The 20,726-nt window shown below is 44.3% G+C and overlaps 1 protein-coding gene across 1 annotated transcript in view; it reads right to left on the bottom strand.

Annotated features, from left to right (window-relative positions):
- The window catches only part of ADARB2 (adenosine deaminase RNA specific B2 (inactive)), a 635,707-nt gene that overhangs the window by 89,962 nt on the left and 525,019 nt on the right, over positions 1-20,726 (bottom strand). Inside the window, exon 5 of the mRNA XM_084855086.1 lies at positions 15,434-15,548. Coding sequence (XP_084711212.1) covers positions 15,434-15,548 — 115 coding nt within the window. The remainder of the gene's footprint in view (positions 1-15,433; positions 15,549-20,726) is intronic.

The following is a 20,726-nucleotide window of genomic DNA, read 5'->3' as shown; positions in this document are numbered from 1 at the left end:
TTTTTATTGGTGATCTTGTGCAAGTGCGCACGATCACATCCTCCACTTTCATCCTCCACTTTGGCACTTCCTGAGCGAAGGGGAAATTGACAAGCTGACAAGTACAGAATATGGCTCTGCTGGGCTAAATGAAGTAGGGTGTGGAGAGGATGAGATTGACAAGGATATTTACAAGAGGGGAATATGCCTCTATAGGGCTACATAGCAGATAAGCAGACTTGTGATTGTGTGCACTTGGGCAAGATTGCCAATAATGTTTTTTTTAAAAAAATTATGACACCATTTGAGCAAATTTCAAGATCCCTCAAATGGCACAAATTGTAATTTGCGCAAATTCCAATTTGTGCAAATGGCAGAAGCCAAAAAAGAATGCACAAAACGTTTCCGGAATCACCAAAACGTCTGCTACAGTCTGCCACCACTTACTGAAATGGAAACGCTGTAGAATCTCATTGGGCTTAAATGGAATGGAATTTCCAGTGCCGCACGTCCCTAGTTATGGACCACTGCCTATACTTTTGTTGCAGGGGGGCAGTTATGATCTCAAATATGCCGAGTGGTCAATCAGGGTGTGCTTTAAATTCCATGTCTCAAGAAACTATTTCCCTTCTGATTATGACTGATTTGTAAAGCAATCACAAATCTGCTGAAGCTGAATCTCATTCCAAGCGTTAAGTTTCCTTTTTCTGTAAGTATTTGGCCTTCCTAAAACCCCACTGTCTCTAATCCTCTAGTGAATAGTTTTGTAAATTGCAAATGTTTTCAGTTACTTGTAACCCAGCTTTGCAAATAGACCGTTATCAGCAATGCAAATGTTTTCAGCCTTGTAAATAACCCATTATCAGCAATGCAAATGTTATCAATCCCATGTAACCTAATTTGCGCTCTCTCTCTCTCTCTCTCTCTCTCTCTCTCTCTTTCAAATTATGCCACCTTTCTGTTCTGCCTGATGAAAAGATCTGTGGAACAAAGAAGCCTATGTACTCCTACAATTTTTATATATATGAAAGATAGAAAGACTAACAACAGAATATTAAAAATATATATATTTCAGCTAAATGTTTTGGCTTCTGCCCTCATCAGTTGCTCTGTGGATCCAGAACCTCCTTGTTGCCTTTCTGTTGTGCCGTTTTACACCAACCAGCCCCCACCCCCCTCTCACCCCCCCACCCCCACATCACTGTGGACCTCCAAGTCATACCACTATAGCATTTCTGTTAGCGTGTGGGTTTATTGAGTGTGTGTGTGTGTGTGTGTGTGTGTGTGTAGGGCTAGGCCAGTCACTATCTCTAGGCCTGTTGTTGTGGGGATAAAGGGGGGTGATAACCATGTATGCTGCCTTGAGCTCATTACAAGAAAGACAGGATAGACATGTAATAAACAAACAAATAAATAGGATAAATGATGCAAAGTGGCTTAAATGTTAATAAAGTCAAGTTTCTCACACTTGCTGATTTTGGTCTCAGAGGCACTGCTACGTCTGAGGCCCCCCTGGGCAAGTTGAGGGCCCCCCCAATAGGGCCCCCTGTTGTTCTGCCAGCAAAGCCCTCCTCTTTTTTTTACCGTGTCAGGGGCAGCGATGGCTGGGTCTGTCTGAGTTTTCTTCCTCCTTTACCAGTGGCAACTCACTGGCAGATGAAGTGTGGTGGCTGCCAGCCAGTTGAAGCCCTGTGGTTAAGCAAAGCAGCAACTACTTCAGTTAAAATGCTGCACTGTGGAGCTTCGGCCTTGACCAGCTGGCTGCCACAGCATGACATTTTACCAGGGAGTCACCACAGGTAAAGCAGGAGGACGAAGGCTCAGGAAGAGTTCCTCCTCCTTCTCCTTTACTGCCACCTACCATCACCGCTTGTTACGGCAGGGGGATGTTTGGGGGCCATCCCAGACCACAGGGCCCTGGACCTTCACCCTACATTCTGACCCTGGTGGTGCCCGTGGTTGGTCTCCACCTCTAAACATATTTTATGTTCTGCCTCCACCCCCACAACCCAGCGCCAACTGTCTGGTCTGCAGCAGAGTGTGCACAGGCCCTTGCATGCATTCATGGATATGCGGCCTGCTGCTGTGTGCACAGATCAGCACCCTAACCCAACGCTGGTATTATCAGGATGGGGTTGCACCTTAACAGTACGGATTACTCGTAGGGCTTTAATTAGTAGGGATTGGTTCACATTTTAAGACAAAGTGACCTAATTCGCAGTTCCCGAAATAATACATGAACCAGATTTCAGTTTTTGCACCCCTCCAAATTTTGCAATGCAGTTCTCTGATAAAAAAATGTGCACATTAGGGAAAATGGCATAACAAATGCTTACATTAGAGACAATCATATGTGTGCAAAAAGGCATGTATTAGGGTAAAGTGCTTGCAAAAATGTGTATTTTGGGGGAAAATGCATACAAAATTGCATATCACTTTTTCTGTGGACTTAAAAAAAGAACGATTTGCAAACTGATACAGAGATAGGATGGAGCAAACTTGTGGTTGATAAAATGCAAATGTTGTAGAAAGTGAAACAGACAGATTCGTCCACCCCGAGGGGCATTAGAAATGGGAACAGAGCAAGACATCTGGCTTCACATCCTAGAACCACACACAAGGAAACACCATTTAAACAATCTAACAGCTCTTCCCAAATCAGGTTGGGATGATGGGGCAAGTGAGGGAAATAGTTACCACCCAGCCCCAAATCCAATGTGAATCAAGTCAGCAAAAATTGCCTACTGGAGGCCGTTTAACTTGCCTATGTAAAAGGCTCCACCTGCCCCAGGGTTATATTCCTTTGTCAAGCTTCTCCTTACAACCAGGACCCCCTGAGCAACAAATTAAGAATCTCTTGCCTCCTTAAGAGTCCCACCTTCCTTCTTTTACCTTCCCCTTTCCAATAATGTGGGGTTTAGGCTGTACCCGTGGGGTGATTGACATTCCAGACACCTGGGGATTTAACCACAACAGTTTACTGGTAAATTAAAGCAAGTAAATCACAACTAAAGGTATTTACACAATAGAGCTGGGTGATACAAAAGACATTAAGAGAAAAGAAAAAAACGCAAGTTGCAAAAACGCTTCTTCCTGCTCTGTCCCTCTGCTCTTCTTGATGCCGCTCTTACTGCTCTTTTCTTTTTGACTGTCTCTTTTTATACCTTCCTCCCTCAAAACCGAAAGTACTGTTTCAAACCTAAAGAAATGAAATTTAACTGGGGAAATGAAACTTAACTGGGAAATGAAACTACTCTTCTCAGGTAGTAGTTTCTTCTCCTCCCAGCAACCCCCCCCCCCGCAAGCCTTTAAGCCTAACCTTACTGCTGTAGGTCTCAGACCTTTACACCCTCCCTAGAACTTTGCACTCCTCCTTCCAAGTATTCAAGTCCCACCCCCCAGGGTCAATCTACAGTCTGAACACGATTGTCATAAATATATGGCCTTTTTAAGCACATACTTTTTTTTTTTTTTTAGGGCAGATTATACTCAGCCTTGACTCTTTCTCTATTCCTAAAATAGGGTGATTTAATAAAGAAATATTACAGGAAAGGCATCAAATGAGGCCTCTTAGTAAACCAATAAAAACAAAACAAAAAAACCCATCAGCCTTTCAGAATTTTAAAAAAGGCAGAGAAGAGACTAATATGTTATTAACAGTTACCCCCCCTAAAAAAAAAACCAGTTTCCACCCTCCTCCTAATTGTGTTGATGATGACTGATATGGTTCACTTGGACACTAAAAAAAGAAAAGAAGGAGAGCTAGAAATAAGGATTGTTAAAAGTCACCCTTGTGAATTACTCATGGGGTACAATTTAATATAATGTTCAGTGCTAGTGCATATCAACCTGGTAGGAAATACCTTGGCATTCTTTCTTTGTTTCCCATTTAACAAATTGATCAAACGTGCTTATATATATGTGTATACATGTGTGTTTGGATCCAGAGCTTAATAAACCTCCACCCTGCTCTTGGTTATTCATTCTATTCACTGCTGGAATAGGGCTAGGCTGAAGTTTTCTCAAAGCCAAGGCAACCATACTGGCCAGTCCAGGCGCTTTCTGTGCTGTGTTTCAATCAGAGTATCCTGTTGAGGGTAGTAAAAAACTAGAAATTAATGCTCTTTTGGGGTGTGAGAGAAATAGGAGAACCTTTGTGGGTGGCGGTAGTCCACAGCATATTGGAGACCTCACACCTGCAACAAATTGTGCACTGGGGGGGGGGTAGGGGCACACTTGGAAATGAAGGAAACACTTTTTGCAGTTGTTCAAGGTGCTTTGTCATTTTTCATCCTAGGGATGGGCCCTGGCATTGAAAAGCTGTGGTCTGCAATGACTAGAACTTTGGGTTGATCTGTGAGGGCTGGTTGATTGAACAATGGGCTTAAACCTGTTGGAATCCCTGGGAAGGACCCTTCATTCTGTGTTGGAATTTGGCCCTATAAGCCTGTATGAAGTAAACACAGTTCACTGTACTGCTTCACTAGGTGAGTGCCAACGTGGCTTAGATTAATAAAACACACAAACTCAAATCTTGAAGCTGTACAATGGAAATTATCACACTGTATGAAATACAATATGTCAGCCTCTCTTCTCAAGAGAGACTAGGCCAAACAGATTTTTTAGTAGGCCCCTCTCATCTTCCTGGGTGCTTCTACACTAGGTGTTTATTGTAGCATCAGTATCATCCACACCACACTATCATCCAATGGTTGTCTTCCTGTAGCAGCATCTAGCTTTTCTCACACCACAGAAAATCTGAATTACTTGACTGCCCCTCTCCACCCCCAGGGAACAGTAGCGCTAATTTCACAGGTACGGATGGTTCTTAGTGCTAGCCTTCCATCTCTCCAAGATGCATGGTTTCAATATGTGCAGTGATGTATCTGGCAGGTGAACCAATCACCGCCCAGCACACCTTCATTATAGGTGGGTGCCATTTCATCACCCCATTTATTGTTTTTAATTGAACTTTTAATGAGCAATAAAATACATTTCTGGTGACAATTTAAAAAATCAAAGTACTGATGAAATAGTGCTTAAATGAAATGGTGTTTTAGTGCTATAAACTTATAAAACTAATTCTAAGGATGATTTAAACATACTCCCCTGCCTTTTGGTATGGGAAGTCAATTGCAATTCTGCTTGTAGCTTACAGCAGAGGAACAACAATTAGTAGCTCCTGGAGTGCTTCCAGATGGATGGTGCTACCTAGCACTACCAGTCAAGAGACACTGTGTGGCTACTTCGTCTTTTCCTCCTTAATGGATTTTCTGCGGTAAGAAAAAAGATAGAAGAAGCAGTGGGAAGACATGGGAGGGTTACAAATGGAAGGCAACATTGTCTGGAGTCCTTGGCCAGATCTACACCTTGTGTCATATCATTACAATCCCATCATGGGGCATCTCTACACCAGCCTAAAATCCTGCATTTAAAATGGGGATTTCTGCTTCCATTTTAAATGCAGGATCATGACGACTCCCTTTTTCACGTGCTTCCCTTCCCCCCACCCTCTTCCCCCTCCTTCTCCCGTATCTGAGTCTTCCATTATCTTTCATTGATCTCGCTCCTCTTCTTGCTGCTTTTACTCTTTTCAAGGAGGAAACTGAAGCGGAACACAACGGGGTAATTTGATAGCTCATTATCTGCGATCTGTTTAAAAACGGAACAAAGGGCATTTAGTGCAGGAGATGCCTTGAATGATCACTGCGTCATGTAAAGAACCCGCGAACCTTCGTGAAGGTGCAATCTCATTCTCAGGATAAAAGCTCAGTGTGAAGGAGCCCATGGTACCGCTATATCCCTCTTGCACATTTATCCCTCGTAGGACAGACAATGACATTTGTTGCGGTATATTGGATAATGTGGAATAAAAAGCAGGAATTAACACCACAAAAGCGGTATATCAAATGAGTAATGTGTAATAAAGAGAGCTTCGGCTATTGGGTAATATAGAAATGAAATAAATAATAATAAATAATGAGCCCCAACAGTTATCAGTGCACTTCAATACTGCTATATAGCAGTAGTGTAGATCTAGCCCTTGTAAAATTATGTGATTGCACAATAAAATCCTCATCTGGAAGCAGCCCCCGAGAAGACTAAAACCCTGAAATTCCAGACCCAGAGATGCTAAAGAACTGGTGGGATCATATGGTGAAAAGAGCTCCCTTGGCCGAATTAGTTGTTTTCGTTGCACTGGATCAGCTCTCTTCACATCAGAGAGAGTTAAAAAAGAGCACTGTGTTTCCTACCAGTTTTCAAGCAAGGAAGTTCATGTTGTGTCATTCCCAATTAGGATTACCTTGCTCGGGGTCACGGACTACTATGAGGCCAGTGTTGACAAACCGAGTGAAAACCAGAGTGGTGACAGAATGGATTAAACATTTGCAAGCTGAGAATTATTCACAAGGAGAGAGATCAAAAGTAGGTATAGCTGCAGTCATTGACAGGGAATAAGGGAATAGGAAACCTGTCTACAAGCCTCTGTAAGGTGTATATCCAGAGGAAGACAGGGGGTGGGGGTGAAGTGAGGAATTGCTTAGGGTGATTTGTATTCAGCTAACAAAGAACACTTCAATAAAACAGAAGGCAGGAAAATAGTGAGTTGAAGAAGAGCTGCTGCTGCTGCTGCTGCTGCTGCTAATAATAATAATAATAATAATAATAATACCACAAAGGCTCTTTAGGATGGAAGGATCTCCCAGAGCAAGTGCTGAAAGCCCCATTGCTAAGTGATAGGTTTAAATCTCGATTTGGAAAAGAAAGGCAGTCAAGAGAATACTGTAGGGAGCAATTGGACACTTTCAGAGGCATGGATGTGATGACTTAGCAGTCTTTTCCACTTCTAATTTCTATGGTCCATTACATTTACTCCCCTCTTTGTGAGCGACAGGAGGGAACATGCAGTACTGGTGGGGAGGACACTGACTTAACAGAATCGTTTGCCCCTCTGCTATGCTTCCAAGGAGCTCTGTCTGCCCTGGCCAATGTGTAGTAGGGCAGAGGTTTGCAGACTGCTTTGGCCCTCATCTGTTTTGTGCAGTTTGCAGCCTAAGATGCAAAGCACTATCTGATTTGAACTGCTAGGGCCCAGTACACTTAGACGCCAATGTACACATGTCCTTCCTTTACCCAAATTTAAATGTGCAGAAAAAGCAAATGGTGCAGTCGTTTCGGAACAGACTGCAGGTGGTGGATTGCATGTTTGCTCCTCTGTGTACAAATTTCCCAAAATGTGGCAATCTTTTTGTTTTTGTTTTTAAATGAGACATCTCCCCGACGTGTTAGCTTCCTACACACAAGGCCTCTGTGTGCTTGCCATAATATGGCCACAGGGCAAGGCTGGTGTTACTACACCACACTTGTGGACAGCTGCAAGGGCCCCACCACTGATGCCTGCCCTAAGGGCCCCCCCATCTATTTTTTTTTTCTGGCCCAAGCAGCACCAGGCACCTGGATCTAGCCACCTTTTCAATTTCCTGCAATGACACCCCCCCCCCCGCAAGCATTGTTCTGGGGCACTGTGAGAAATTAAAAGGTTGTCTACATGTAGCCAATGGATGATATTCTGGAGGTGACAGACTTGACCTTGGGGGAGCTGGAGGTGGCGATGCGGCCGCCATTCGCAAAGCAGCACGAACAAAGCAGGAGCACCAGGTAGGTGCTCCATTTCGCGCACCTTTTGTGGCGTGGTGGGGCAGGGGGGCTTTGTTCCACCACGGATTTTGGGGGGCCAAATGTACTGGCATTTGGCCTCACTGAGGTCCGTGGCGGAATTCTCTGCCATCCCTAGATGTAGCCATCGAACTGTGTTGTGGCTGCAGCCAAATAAGCCTACTGGGGCCTAGTGACAGAGGAGGAGTCCCACCAGAGGACCCTTTGCCCAAGACCCCCACAACCCTGGAGCCAAGGACCCAGTTTGCAGATCATGTGCTTCAACATACTATAAACAAGCTCCGATTGTGTGTGAACCCGGATTGATCAGTTGCTTAAGGGCTAAACAACCCAGTAGTTAATCCATAGTTTGTTGTTAGGTTAACTGCTGGGTTGTTTTGCCATGGAACAATCCATTGGTCCAGGGTCAGTTTGTGCCAGTCAGAGGTTGTTTACAGTATGATTGTGCACATCCCAGCGAATCATGGGTTAATTAATTAATTAACTCCTGGTTTGCCACCATGATGAACAAACTGGCCCTGCGTAGGTACGTATGGTGTATGCATGTTGGGTATTATGCACATATGCTTGATAATGCACCATCTATAATCCCCAAAATCAATCGTGGCACTGGGGGGTTCTGGATATATACACATAACACACTACATGCACACACCCTGCATTATGGCAAACATGGATACACTCGTATTTGAGAGTAATGTGTACATGCAACACATGCAGGCTGGCAAGTGTGTTATTATACTGTATAAACATGTGTGCCAGGGAGCCAAGACTGACTGAGGCTCCAAGGCACGCATCCAGGCTTCAGAGGGTTGGATCCAAATTTAGTCATACTTATGAGTAGACCTGTTGGAATCAATGGAACTTACGCTAGTCATGGCTAACTTAAGTCCCATTGATTTCAATAGGTCTACTCTACATATTTCTAAATTTGGATCCAACCCAATATGTGGGAAGCAGCCTCCAGATATTGCTCAACATGGAAGAATTTGTAAAGCATGCATGCTTGACTCAGCTGTTTTGATGTTGCTTTGGAGAGCATCTTGGTTCCTTAAACCAAGTCCTGTTGTATCAGTCTGCTAATACATTTTACCAGCTTCCAACCTGGCAGTAAACTAAGGAAGAGAAATGGATTGCCCCATCAATATTCTTGATTACCTTTAGGTGACATGCATTTTGAATCTTAAAATGACTAGAAGGATCCATGGAGACAGATTGCCGACTTTTACTTTTCTCCTGCTACTCCACTTAGCAATTATTAAGATCCATGTCATGAGATATGGGCCATAATTTGCCATCTTTTATCACAGCATGAAATTGCTGTTTAGAGCCCCTTTTTGTCCACTTCATCTTTATTTCATATAAGATAACTGAAAAGACCTCCCTGCTTGCTTTTAAGATCAAAGTGATTGTCAGCTTCATAAAAAGAGAGCGAGAGAGAAAATTGAACTCAGATGCAGAGAAAAGAAATCAATGTATATTGCTCTTCCATGAATTTCCCCCCTCCCCTTCTGAAGAGGACCAAACTTCTTAGATTATGTATTTTGAAGAGAAAAAAGGATAAAAATGTTTCTGGCTATATTTAAACTGTCAAGATAGATCAAGTTCAAATGGGAAAAATAGTGTTTAAATACCACTCTCCTCTCATCCACTGTAAGTGTGGAGGTCTTCCCCCCTGCTGCCTTGCAAGAAGGACTTTGAAAATAATGGATTAGCCATAGAAACTGTGACAGGGACTCTTTATTCTGTCCAGTAATTGCAGGTGGAGAGGAAAATGTGGCATTACAAAACATTAAAACAGGGATGGGGAACCTTTTTCCTATGAAAGGGCAGTGACCCAAGGGAAAAATCAATCAAACACTGCAGCCAATGGTGAGTGGAACCAGACCTGATGATGGGTGAGCCAGAGCCAAAAGTGAGCAGAACCAAAACTGAAAGTTTGCAGCATTGCACAGATCTTTCTTTATCTGTTGCCACTCCATCTCTTTTCTACCTCTTGTGCACAGAAACACACATTCACAAAGTGGAAGAGGTTCAATACCCAGAAGGTGGTCTAGAAAGCAAGAGTGTACTCACAACATCCCAAGAGCTGGATGGTGCTTTGGGCCATATATAATTAGGCTGAGGGCTGTAAAAGGTCATGAGTTATGTCTTCAATGGCACACACACAAAATCAAAAGACTTAAAGCATATATATATGTGTGTGTGTATAAAAGTTCTCTCTCTCTCTCTCTCTCTCTCTCTCTCTCTCTCTCTGTCCTTCAGGAATAGAATATCTTGCAGTGGCAAGTCTAGCTATTCCATAGAGTAGGTTTTGTATGCAATACTTTGGCCATTCATGAGCATATCTGTTCCATGACTGCAAAGAGTTACTGTATTGTCAATTCTGAACATCCATGGCAGGGGAGAGAAGAATGCTGTGTGGCAAAATGCACCTCTGGTTCCTTGACCAGGGGTCTTGCAAATGTTAGCTTGACTTAAAAAGGTAAAAAAGGTAAAGGTGTCCCCAACCAGTCGTGTCCGACTCTAGGGTGTGGTGCTCATCTCCATTTCTAAGCTGAAGAGCCAGCGCTGTCTGAAGATGCTTCCGTGGTCATGTGGCCTGCATGACTGAACACCGAGCTGCACGGAACGCTGTTACCTTTCCCACCGAAGTGGTACCTATTTATCTACTTGCAATTTCTTGCTTTTGAACTGCTAGGTTGGCAGAAGCTGGGACTGAAGACGGGAGCTCACTCTGTCACGCAGCAGTCGGGTCTCGAACTGCTGTCCTGCTGACCTTCCAGTCTGCAGTTCAGTGTCTTAACCACTAAGCCACCGCAGCCCCTGCTTGACTTAGTAGCTAGCTATTCTTTTTAGTTTCCATTTGTGCTCAAGTTGAGCATATCCAGAGAATGCAGAGAAGTGAGGCTGATGTCTTGTTTCATGCCTAGCTTTGGAGAAAGTCCGAAGCAGTGCAACTCTCATCGCAAGAGGCATTAAGGAAGGCTGGAAACCTTCAGAGGCTTGTGTGACCCTACTGACTTTCTCCAAAGCTTGATCCAAAATGAGTGACGAGGGCTCATCCTTCCCCCATGGGTTTTCTGCACATGCCAGAACACTTGGAGGGCAGGGCTAATCTTTTGCACGTGGAACAAAAGTACAGGGAACTTGCAGGAGAGGAGGTGGTCTCTCACACAATGCTAGGCACTGGCCCCCACCGCTTTTGCCTTTCAGTCCCTCCCACCACTGGAACAGGCCCCCAAGAGGTTCTCAGAAATAGAATTTGGCCCTCAGGCTGAAAGAGATTCTGTATTCCTGCTTTAAGCCTTTCCCCCAGCAACTTGTTTCCTGAAATTCGCTCCCCCTTAAAAAGAGACAAAAACAGCCTCCACTGTTACCAATGGAGGCTTTTCCTTGGGCGGTGGGATTTCACAAAACAAGTGTCTGGGGCAGGGGGGAAAGTTTATATTTCTTCTACTACTGCAGTAGTCCTGATCCAGATCAGGGCCCCACAAACTTATTTGTGAGTACAAAAGAGAGGGTCAGTGGCATGCTACATTTTCAATGTGTTCTGTTGTTTGACCCTGAGGTCCTTATAATTCTATGGCTCTATAATCTGCCATGAACATCTGGAATTGGCTTCTCTTTACACAGAGGGGTGGGTGAAGGTGAGTGAGATGGCCTTCATTATCTCCTAGCCTTCAGTTCTGTCTGGTGATCTAGTTTGAGCCCATAGCAGTTAACATATTGCACAGCCTGAGTCTACAGCATAATGCCAGTTTGTTCCAGATAATTTAGCAAGCCCCCTCTGAATATGCATTGGATACCTCCTGCCTCCTCTGAAAAATTGTCTGTCAAACTCTAAACATATGTATATGAGATAATAGTCTGCCTTTGATACACGATTTGCTGCCTTTGCTGCTACTTTTTCAAGCTGAAGTAAAACTGTATTGTAGGAGATAAATACCTGGAACTGGGTCATGCTCCTAAGTTTAACCCATATAATTCTGGAGCACACAATTCTGGACCACTATGACTGCTGTTAAACCATTAGAAGACATGTAACAGTTGTGATATGAAACTCACAGTTTAGCACTATACCCTACTGTACTATGGTAGACTTTCTTAGTTATCCAAGACCCCAAATATATATACTTCTTATCCTTGGCAACAAGCATGTGCACTTATTAGAAATTCTTATTAACCTGGCCAGCAGTAGGACACTGGCATAAGGTAGAACCAATGTGCCTACTAGCAAAATTGTGTCTTGGATTTAAATTGCTGTGAGTTACTTTGGGAGACAATTTTTGTCTGGCAAGAGGGATACATGGGACAAAAGTACATAGATGGATGGATAGATAGAAAGATAGGTAGGAGCAAGTGAGCTGTGTGATGAAGAGTTAGAATGGAATTATATTAAATATATAATTATACCCATGCATGTTGATCATCTAATGAGCCTCTTCTCCATTCTATGATTTCTGAATGCTAAATGTCATCCTCCGGGAACAGGGTCTTTTCTGTGATGGCCCCTACATTGTAGAATATCTCCAATCCTTGGATAGAACCCACACAGCAACATCTCAACTTTTAATAAGCAGGTTAAGCCCCTACTTTTTTTTTTTTAATTATGGCAGGCATGTAGAGTTGAAAGGAGACAAAGGTGGTCTCTGTAGTTTCTCTTGCTGCTGTTCTTAGGATTTTGTTAGCATTTTTAAAAACTTGCATTTTGTTAGTTTAATACATTGTACTTTAATTGATTTCATATTGCTAGCTGCTTTAGGGGAAGCTCTTTGAGTTAGGTGTGCTGGTGCTGAATTTACAACCTTTTTAGCGCCAGGTTAGGATTCAACTTTTTACCAGGGCATTTTTATTTGTACAACTTCTGAGTCTGCCTTTGTAATTTAAAGTGTAAGTGGAATTTTTACTTGCTGTCTTTTATTATGGCTGTTGAACATTAATTTTATTGTACCGTGTTAGGTCGTAAAATAATGGATTATTTATATTGTATGCTGCCCTGGAATCTCATGTGATGAAGGGTGACAGAGAAATGTTTAAATAATAAACAAACAAATAAATAATAACAAGCACTACTACTGTCTATTAATAGTACATAGCAGTAGATGTAGTGGTGACATTCTGAAACCATACTGTGTAGAGAGAAGCTGTGAAAAGGAAAGCATCCCTACACAATCAAATGAAGACTGCGATCATTTAAGCGAGAAGGATGCAGTTTCGCTCTGTCTCTGCATTCGAGGTAGGTTTCAGTGGGAAAGTCAGGTTCGCTGAGCGCTATAGACAGAAGAGCTGTCCATGGGGCTTTGCAGGGAATCCAAAGCTTTCACAATACAGTATCAGGTTCCAAACTGAGTGTCCCAAAGGAACAGAAGCTTGGAGAGCGAGAGCTTCCTCCATGACCCTTGCCTTTCAGTATTCTTTCCACTTGCCTTCCAGTACTATTTCTGCAGTATCAGCTGCTATTGTGTACCACCTGCAGAAGGGCTGGCTCAACACATTTTCCTGCTTGAAGTGAACGACAAGATGGTGTCTCTGTGTGTGTTGTCATCCCCCCTGCGGCATTCCACATATAGAAGCTGACCACACTGGCAGCTGAATCTTAACATCAACCCTGGCAATAGAGCAATATCCTTCAGCGTTCTTGGAGACAGCGGACTAGGATGGGGACCCAAGGTAGGCCATTGGGCACACACAGCTCTGCCCTTCAACGACTCATCACTCTTCCCTGCCTCCAGCATCCACCACCTGAGGTGGCCACCTCACTCTGCCTAGATTACACTTTGCATGGAGTCACCTGTGCATCTCACATGTGCAGTTAGTCAAAATGGCTCCTGTATGTAGACATAGGAGATGGATGCCACCATGAGTGCTACCATGTTTGTTTATGTACAGCAGCATGCATGCCTTAATATGGCAGCAGTTGAGGCAACAGGAAGGTTATGCATGAAAATAAAGCCTTATTGTTTGCCTTTATTCTTTGAAATAGACCTTTCTAAAATTATTTGTATCTCATCATTCCTCTAGACTAGTTTTTTAGCTTCACAGCATCCCTGTGAGGAAGATTAGGATGAGAGATTGTATGCATTTATTTAAGACATTTAGGGTGCAATTCTAAGTAGATAGGTGGCTGCCTCCAACCTCGGAGGCGACCGCTTATCCAAAGCAAGGTAGGAGAGGCACGGGGGGATTGTTCCCTCCACTCCTCTCCTGCCTTGCTCTTTTTTGCTAGACAGCTGTTTTCGGCTGTCTAGCCATGGGGGGGCCAGCCAGGAGAGGAAGCTGCTGTACGACACATAGGATGTGTTGTACATGCAGCTCTGCTCTCCCCACCCTGGAACACTCCCTGCCCTGACCCTTTTCAGTCACTCCGCCCTCCTCTTCTGAGTGCGGGGGATGGGGCTTCTCCGTGCTGCCTCCAAGGCAGCATGGATGAGGAGGGGAGATTGGATTTCCAGGAACTGACCTTGGAGTGCGGGCTCCGCAGTCAGTTCCTGGAATAGGAACCTGAATTCCTCTCCAGGTGCAATCTTATGGCCGCTAGTCAGTGGCTAGACGGTCATAGGATAGGTCGGTTCCTGGAGAACTGACCCCCCACCCCTCCCGTGCTGCCTCATAGGCAGTGTGGATCAGCCCCACACTCCACGCTCTTAAGAGCAGTGTGGAGCAGCGAAAACGGGGCATTCGCGGGGTGGGGTGGGGCTGGGAGGTGTCAGGAGGTCGCCCCTGCTGCCTTCTGAAATACTCAGGTAGACAAAATCAACATGCAGACAATAGGGCTCTTTTCCAAGGCTTTATTTCCATTCAACCTAATGACACTTGCAGATGCTAATTGCTTGATCCTACGAATGAAACTTAAGAGAGCTGCCTACTCGGGGGCTCTAACCTTAGGAATCAGTTGATCTCCATTTGGAGGGGAAGGCGGGAAACCTCTGAACTTATGGGCTAGGAGGAGAGAGTCCGCCCCTTTCCCATGGGGCATCGGGGCGCCGCTGTTGCTGTCGCACCAAGCAGGCTGAGCGCCTCCTCTCAGCGCCTGCCATCTCCCGCTTGACGCTGCGCCGGCGCATAGAGTCCAGAAACTGCTGTTGTGCCTCCCTGTCCCTGCCAGGGTCACTATCACTCTCAGGAATGTGTACTAGGAGGGGCTCTCCCCCTGGCTGCTCCTCTGAACATTGCGCAAGTTCCTCTCCTGCGGTTTCTATGTCTTCCTCAGAATCAGAACTACTTTGGGGGTCTCTGGGCTCTGATCCAACCCTGACAGGAGGTTGGAAATGCTGGTATGACACATCCTATGTGTTGTCTGGCTGCTGCTTCCCACATTCGAGGTATAGCCACGAAAGCAGGGCAGGGGGAACGAGGAGCAGCTCCGCTCCTCACCACTCCTCCCCCCCTGCACTGGATAGGCGGTTGCTCCCGGGGTTTGAGGTGACTGTCGATCCAGATAGGATTGCTCCCTTATATCCCACCTTTCTGCCACAAGATCGGACACTCTAGGCAGCTAGGGAGAGAGTTGCCCAAGCAAGAAACTTCATAGCTTATCAGGGATTTGAACTCATGGGCAAGTTAAATGCTCTAGCTAGTGCACTGCACTGTGCTGAGTCTCAGAATAGACTCACAGTAAAAAAGGCTGCACTGCTGAACCCATATAGAGACCCCAACACACATACAAATATTACCTCCCACCCCAGTAGCCAGTGTAAACAGTATTTTTTCCATCAGAAAAATAAATCCGAAACAAAATTAAAGCAAAGGAATGTGAAATGAAGTTGAAGCTTACCTCTGGTCATTACAATTCCTGCAAGGGATTTGTGACGGGCATGGATGGCAGCAAAGTTATCTGTCACCTCTTGAAACTTCTGTGTAATTATTTGATACACGGAATCAGCAAATTCCTGAAAAGACACAACCAGAAGCCATTCTTTCACTTGGCTGGACTGGAGCAATAGCCTACATCGGCCCATTTCACAACCTGTTTGCCAACTTCCTCCTTTAATTAGAATGGCTTTTGTCATTGTCTATATCCAGGCCACAACAAGTGTAACGGCACCATTTTAAACTACATCGTGGAGCCGATCTCGCTGCATTCACAAAGATAGTTATTTTCCTGCTATTACTTCGTACTAGCAGCAGTCATTGTGGAAATCTCTGGGTCCAGGACAGATGTTGCCTGGCTTGTCGGGGTCAAGCACAGCCTTCCCCAACCTGGTGCCCTCTAGATGTGTTGGACTACAACTCAAGAGGCCACCGTCTCACTTTATGAGCTCTCACGGCAGTTGGGAATGGTGGATCAGGCCCTACTCCAGGTGCCTTCAAGGTAAGAACACAAAGTGGAACAACACACGGTGAAACATAAGCAGGGTCGTCACCACTGCTTCTCGGAGGCACTGGAATTCCCTCTTAGATGAACTGTGGAGTTATCTGAGGGCGCCACATGCTTCTGAGGTTTGCCTCAGGAGCACTCGCAGTAGAGCATTTAGCGTTGCAGCACCCGCCCTCTGGAACACTTTACCAGTTGATATTACACAGGCTGCCAGAGTTCTGGGGTCTTCTTAAAACTCATCTCTTTACAGCCAGCTATGGTTTGTAGCGCACAGTAGAGTGTGCGGTTTTATTGCAGATCAATTGCATCATATTGTTTTCATTGTTATATTTCTAGTTGTTTTTATGCCATTGTATTTTATGTTCATTGGTTTGACACTTTTGTGGAAAGTGGTATATAAATCTGAATAATAATAATAATAATAATAATAATAATAATAATTTCAGAGAGTATATAGATTAGGGTAGGCCGTTATGCATCGCCACAAAAGTGGAAATTAAAAATGACAAGACAAAAGTGGACACATTTGCATAGCATTTGTACATGCTAATTTATATGTATAGATGTAAATTTGGAAAGAATTAGTATAACTGAAATAGACCTCATCATAGCGGAGAAGACTGTAACCAGGTCCCCTGTGTGCTTGCTTAGTCTGCTGCCCACCTATGGTCCCAGGGCATAGTCTGAAGGCACATGAGGCAGCTACATTGCTGAAGCTAAGCAGGTTTGGGTCTGGTCAGTGCTTGAAGGGGAGACCACCTGGGAACCACATGTAGCCACCTTGAGTTCCATGGTGGAAGAAAGGTGGGATATCAATGTAATATATAAATAAATAATAAATAAATACTGTTGATGGACAACTTTAAGGCCCCTCTCTCCCTTCTTATGGATCATTTTCTTTAAACCGGACTTGGACTAGACAGCCCTTCAAGTAGAGCACACCCTCAAACAGAGGACTGTCCTCTGTAAAGTATGGCACATGGCCACCCTAATTTAGCTGCTGAAATCTGCTGCACAATTATAGTTATGCTGTTCCTCTTTTAAATTATTTCAGATAATTTAAGGTTCAGATACGGTTCAGCTGACTCCCACTCTCATACTTGGGGCAATACTTTAATTTAAAATGGTGCGCAGCCCTTTCCTTTATAATATGCCAAGCCTTGCTGCCATTGGACTACCGCTATCACTGTCAGTCTGGGGGTTGTTTGGGGCTCCAGACATAAGCCCCACAGTCTGGTCCTACTGGCACCACTGCATCTAGCTTAGTAGTGTATACATTAATGGGTAGCAACTTTCCAGGGTTTCAGACAGGAGTTGTTCCCGGTTCTCCCTACAGATGTCAGGGCTTGAACCCATGGCCTTCTGCATGCAAAGCATGTGCCCTACCACTGAGCTACAGCCCTGCTCTAATCTCGTTCTGGTTTCTGAGCAGAATGCTGTAGCAACTCGACATTTAACAAAACCTATTTCATTTTAACTTTGTGGACCAACTTTATTTTGTGATGTTTATTTGGTGGAGTGACGTGGCTACTGATACAATTCCTGGGGTGCAGTCCTCAGCTTCTCTGATGTTCTGCTTTTTGCTGGGGGTAGCCCCAAACCATGGGTTTTTAAAGCCCCAAGCTGAGCCCAGCCCCAGTCAAATAGACCTAGTCTATACATGCAGCAGGACCTGATGGGAAAGTCCTCAGGTGGTAGAATCAGGTTACAGGTGGGGATATCATTTTTGAATGTTTCCCATGATTAAAAAACAAACACAAAACTTCCTGCAAGTAGGAAATGAGTTCAGAAAGGAGGAAGCAACATCCCTGCCATTATAGTATTCTTTAAACGCTCTGGGAATTATTTTGTGTTGTTTTAAATGAGAGGAAGCATTCAAAATTGTGACACCCGCTCCCATTGTCTGAAGCAGTATAGTCCACTCTAATGCATTATGACCAGGCTTCAGCCCACATAGAAGATCCAGCAAATTACAGAACCTTTCCCTGATCTTCCAGGCTTTTTTCAGGCCCTGATTGGCTGTCAGATGTAGGGATTTTGTAAAATCCATTCTGTCTGCATTTCGTGGATTGTCAGGTGTCTTTCATTCCATTGTCTGCTCATTGATGGAATGGGATTGTTGCCAATTTTTGAAATTTGCACAAATTCACATTTGCACAAATTCGTACTTGTGAAAATGCACAAATGTGCAAGTCTCCTCCCAAATGCACATTTTCAGCTGGTGATTTTTTATTTTATGTATTTTTCTATGACTAAATTTGCGTAAAAGTAAAAACCTGGTCTGCAAGTCTGCAGAATCCATAGAAATCCAAACTCATTTGATTCTGTTGCGGAATTCTCCAACATCCCTAGTCCTACGCCCTTCCATTTTGTTTATGATTTGCTGTAAGGATGGTCTTGTTCCCTTTTGTCCAGGCCTGGTTTCAATTTAGTTCTCCTACTCTTGAATCCTGCATGGTGCTTACTGACTGCTTCCCCAAATGCTAACTCTGGCTAACAATCACTATAATTGTCTCACACTGGAAGATAATACTCAACAAACTGTGCTGATCTATCCCATTCCCAGCTGGTTTTTTTTTAACTTCCATTCCTGTTGTTTACTTCATGGGTCCAAAATGATGTGGACAGGTAGCAGTCAGGGCAAAGTGCTAGGTTTGATTGCATTTGGAAAAGGTCCAAGCTGGAAATGGCGTGTGAGGCCTACCAGAACCTTTCATTACTGCCTGGACAGGCCGGCTTGTGGAGAGAGGCTGAGCAGTTGGCAAAATCTGGGCTGAAGCTACTCCAGAATTTTGCGCATGAAAACTATCACAAAACATGGCATCAGGATGCTTGATACCGACTTATAATCATTAAGGGTCCCACCTATGTCGGTCAAAGAACTGACACCAGCCCCGCCCATTGCTTCCCCTTCTGTCAGGAATCACTCCCAGCAACTCCTTTATAGCATCCTATGTAACTCAGTTCCAGCTTCTGAAACAGGCCGAATTAATAAAAGAGCTCCTGGCTGCTTCAGTAATTGTGGATGTACGGTGGCTGCGTACACATCACTCAAAAACGAGGAAACGCATCATCAAAAAGGAGGAGGAAAGAGGACACATTTGCGTAGAATTTACATATGCTAATTTATATGGATAGATGCACATATACATGAGCACATATGCATATGTTAAGAACAGATGCATATAAAGGTCACTACAATTTAAGGAGACATTCAGTACATCACAGCACTGTGGGGAAGACTCACCAGGTGACCTCTTGTGTGCCTGCTCAGCCTGGTGTTCAAGTGCTGTTGATCAGCCCCTGCTGCCTTCCCTCCTTATGGTTCTTTATCTTTAAACTGGACATGGACCTGGCAGCCCTTCAAATAGAGGACTGACCTCCCTAAATTTGGACTCTTGGCCACCCTATGGATGCGTCTTTAGATGTGAAATTCCTGTCTGGCTCTTAGTTCAGATTGTTGCTTACTCTGGGTCAGTTTTCTCCAGCTGGGTGCCCTCCAGATGTGTTGGCTGGGGATAATGGAACCCACACCAGCTGGGGATGATGGGAGTTGCAGTCCAACACACCTGGAGGTTGCCAGGCTGTGGAAGGCTGACCTACGCACTTTGGACTGGTCCGACCTACCAGCGTTGGCCATGTCTTGCCTAGACCACGTGTCTGAATATTTTGGGATACTGTGTGGGCTCATCTCCTTATGTCGTGGCTCTGATCCATCATGGAGCAGAGGACCCAACCCGATGCCATCCCCAGCCTCCCCACATGCCACTCATGCCCTCTCTTGGGTTTCCCTGCAGTTCCACAGATGGAAGAGAAGCCCAAAATCTGACTGAAATTTGTTGAAGTAAAGGGCCTGAACAGAACAGAAGGCCATCTAAATGAAAACCTGTACGTAAACATTCCATGCTGTGAAAACACCTCTGCCTTCTGCTCTTAACAGAAAGTAGCAAAATCAGAACAAGCTTCCATCCCAGTGCTCTGTCTCGAAAGATTTGTTCACATCCTGCATGCCATATGGTTTTGGAGCAGCTATAATAATAAGTGCTCATTAATTATTAAGCTTTGCTGTAAATAAATACAGAAAAGCTGTCTCACTATAACAGTATATGGAACAAGCTGTCCTTGCACAGATGTAAGTCATACATGCGCTCTCCTGTTGACATCTCTCCCTGCTTCCCCACTGCGTCTCCCTTTTAACGTGAATGTTATCATCACATGTCTCAGAGCATCAAGACACATTCTCTCTTCCAGCACACACAGAGAGTCTTTCCAAACAGGTGGCAGCAAACCTGGGTTTGTAACTGAGTTAGACTGGGTGTTGCAGCTCATCCTGGCTCTCTAATGCATCCCGTTCACACATCACATTTTTAGATGTGCACTCAGATAACAACAAGTCAGGTGTACTGCTAAAAACCATAATGGCTCAATTCAGACATGGTGACAAATGATGGTTTGGGATCTTGGTTTGAGGGCAAACTGTGGTTTGTGCAAACCAGAGTTTGCTATGATTGAACTAAATGGTTTGCCACAGATTTGAAGTGGAAGCTTCTATTCTCCTTCTCTTGCAAACAACAGAGGAAAGGGGAGACGGGAGTGTCTGAGCCCAAGGCTCACTGCTATTCAAGCTGTCCTAGTGCCATTTTCATGGTAGAAAGGCAAGGTAGAAATCAAACCAATCAATCAAGAATAGATATTCATACTTGTAATGACAAACCATGGTTTGTCATTATATCTGAACTGAACTAACATC

The sequence above is a fragment of the Heloderma suspectum genome, chromosome 5, assembly GCF_057233095.1.
Source record: "Heloderma suspectum isolate Gila_16-S chromosome 5, 16-S_ref, whole genome shotgun sequence".
Taxonomy (NCBI): Eukaryota; Metazoa; Chordata; class Lepidosauria; order Squamata; family Helodermatidae; genus Heloderma; species Heloderma suspectum.
The sequence above is the reverse complement of the archived record's forward strand: the minus strand, read 5'-3'. Positions and strand labels throughout refer to the sequence as shown.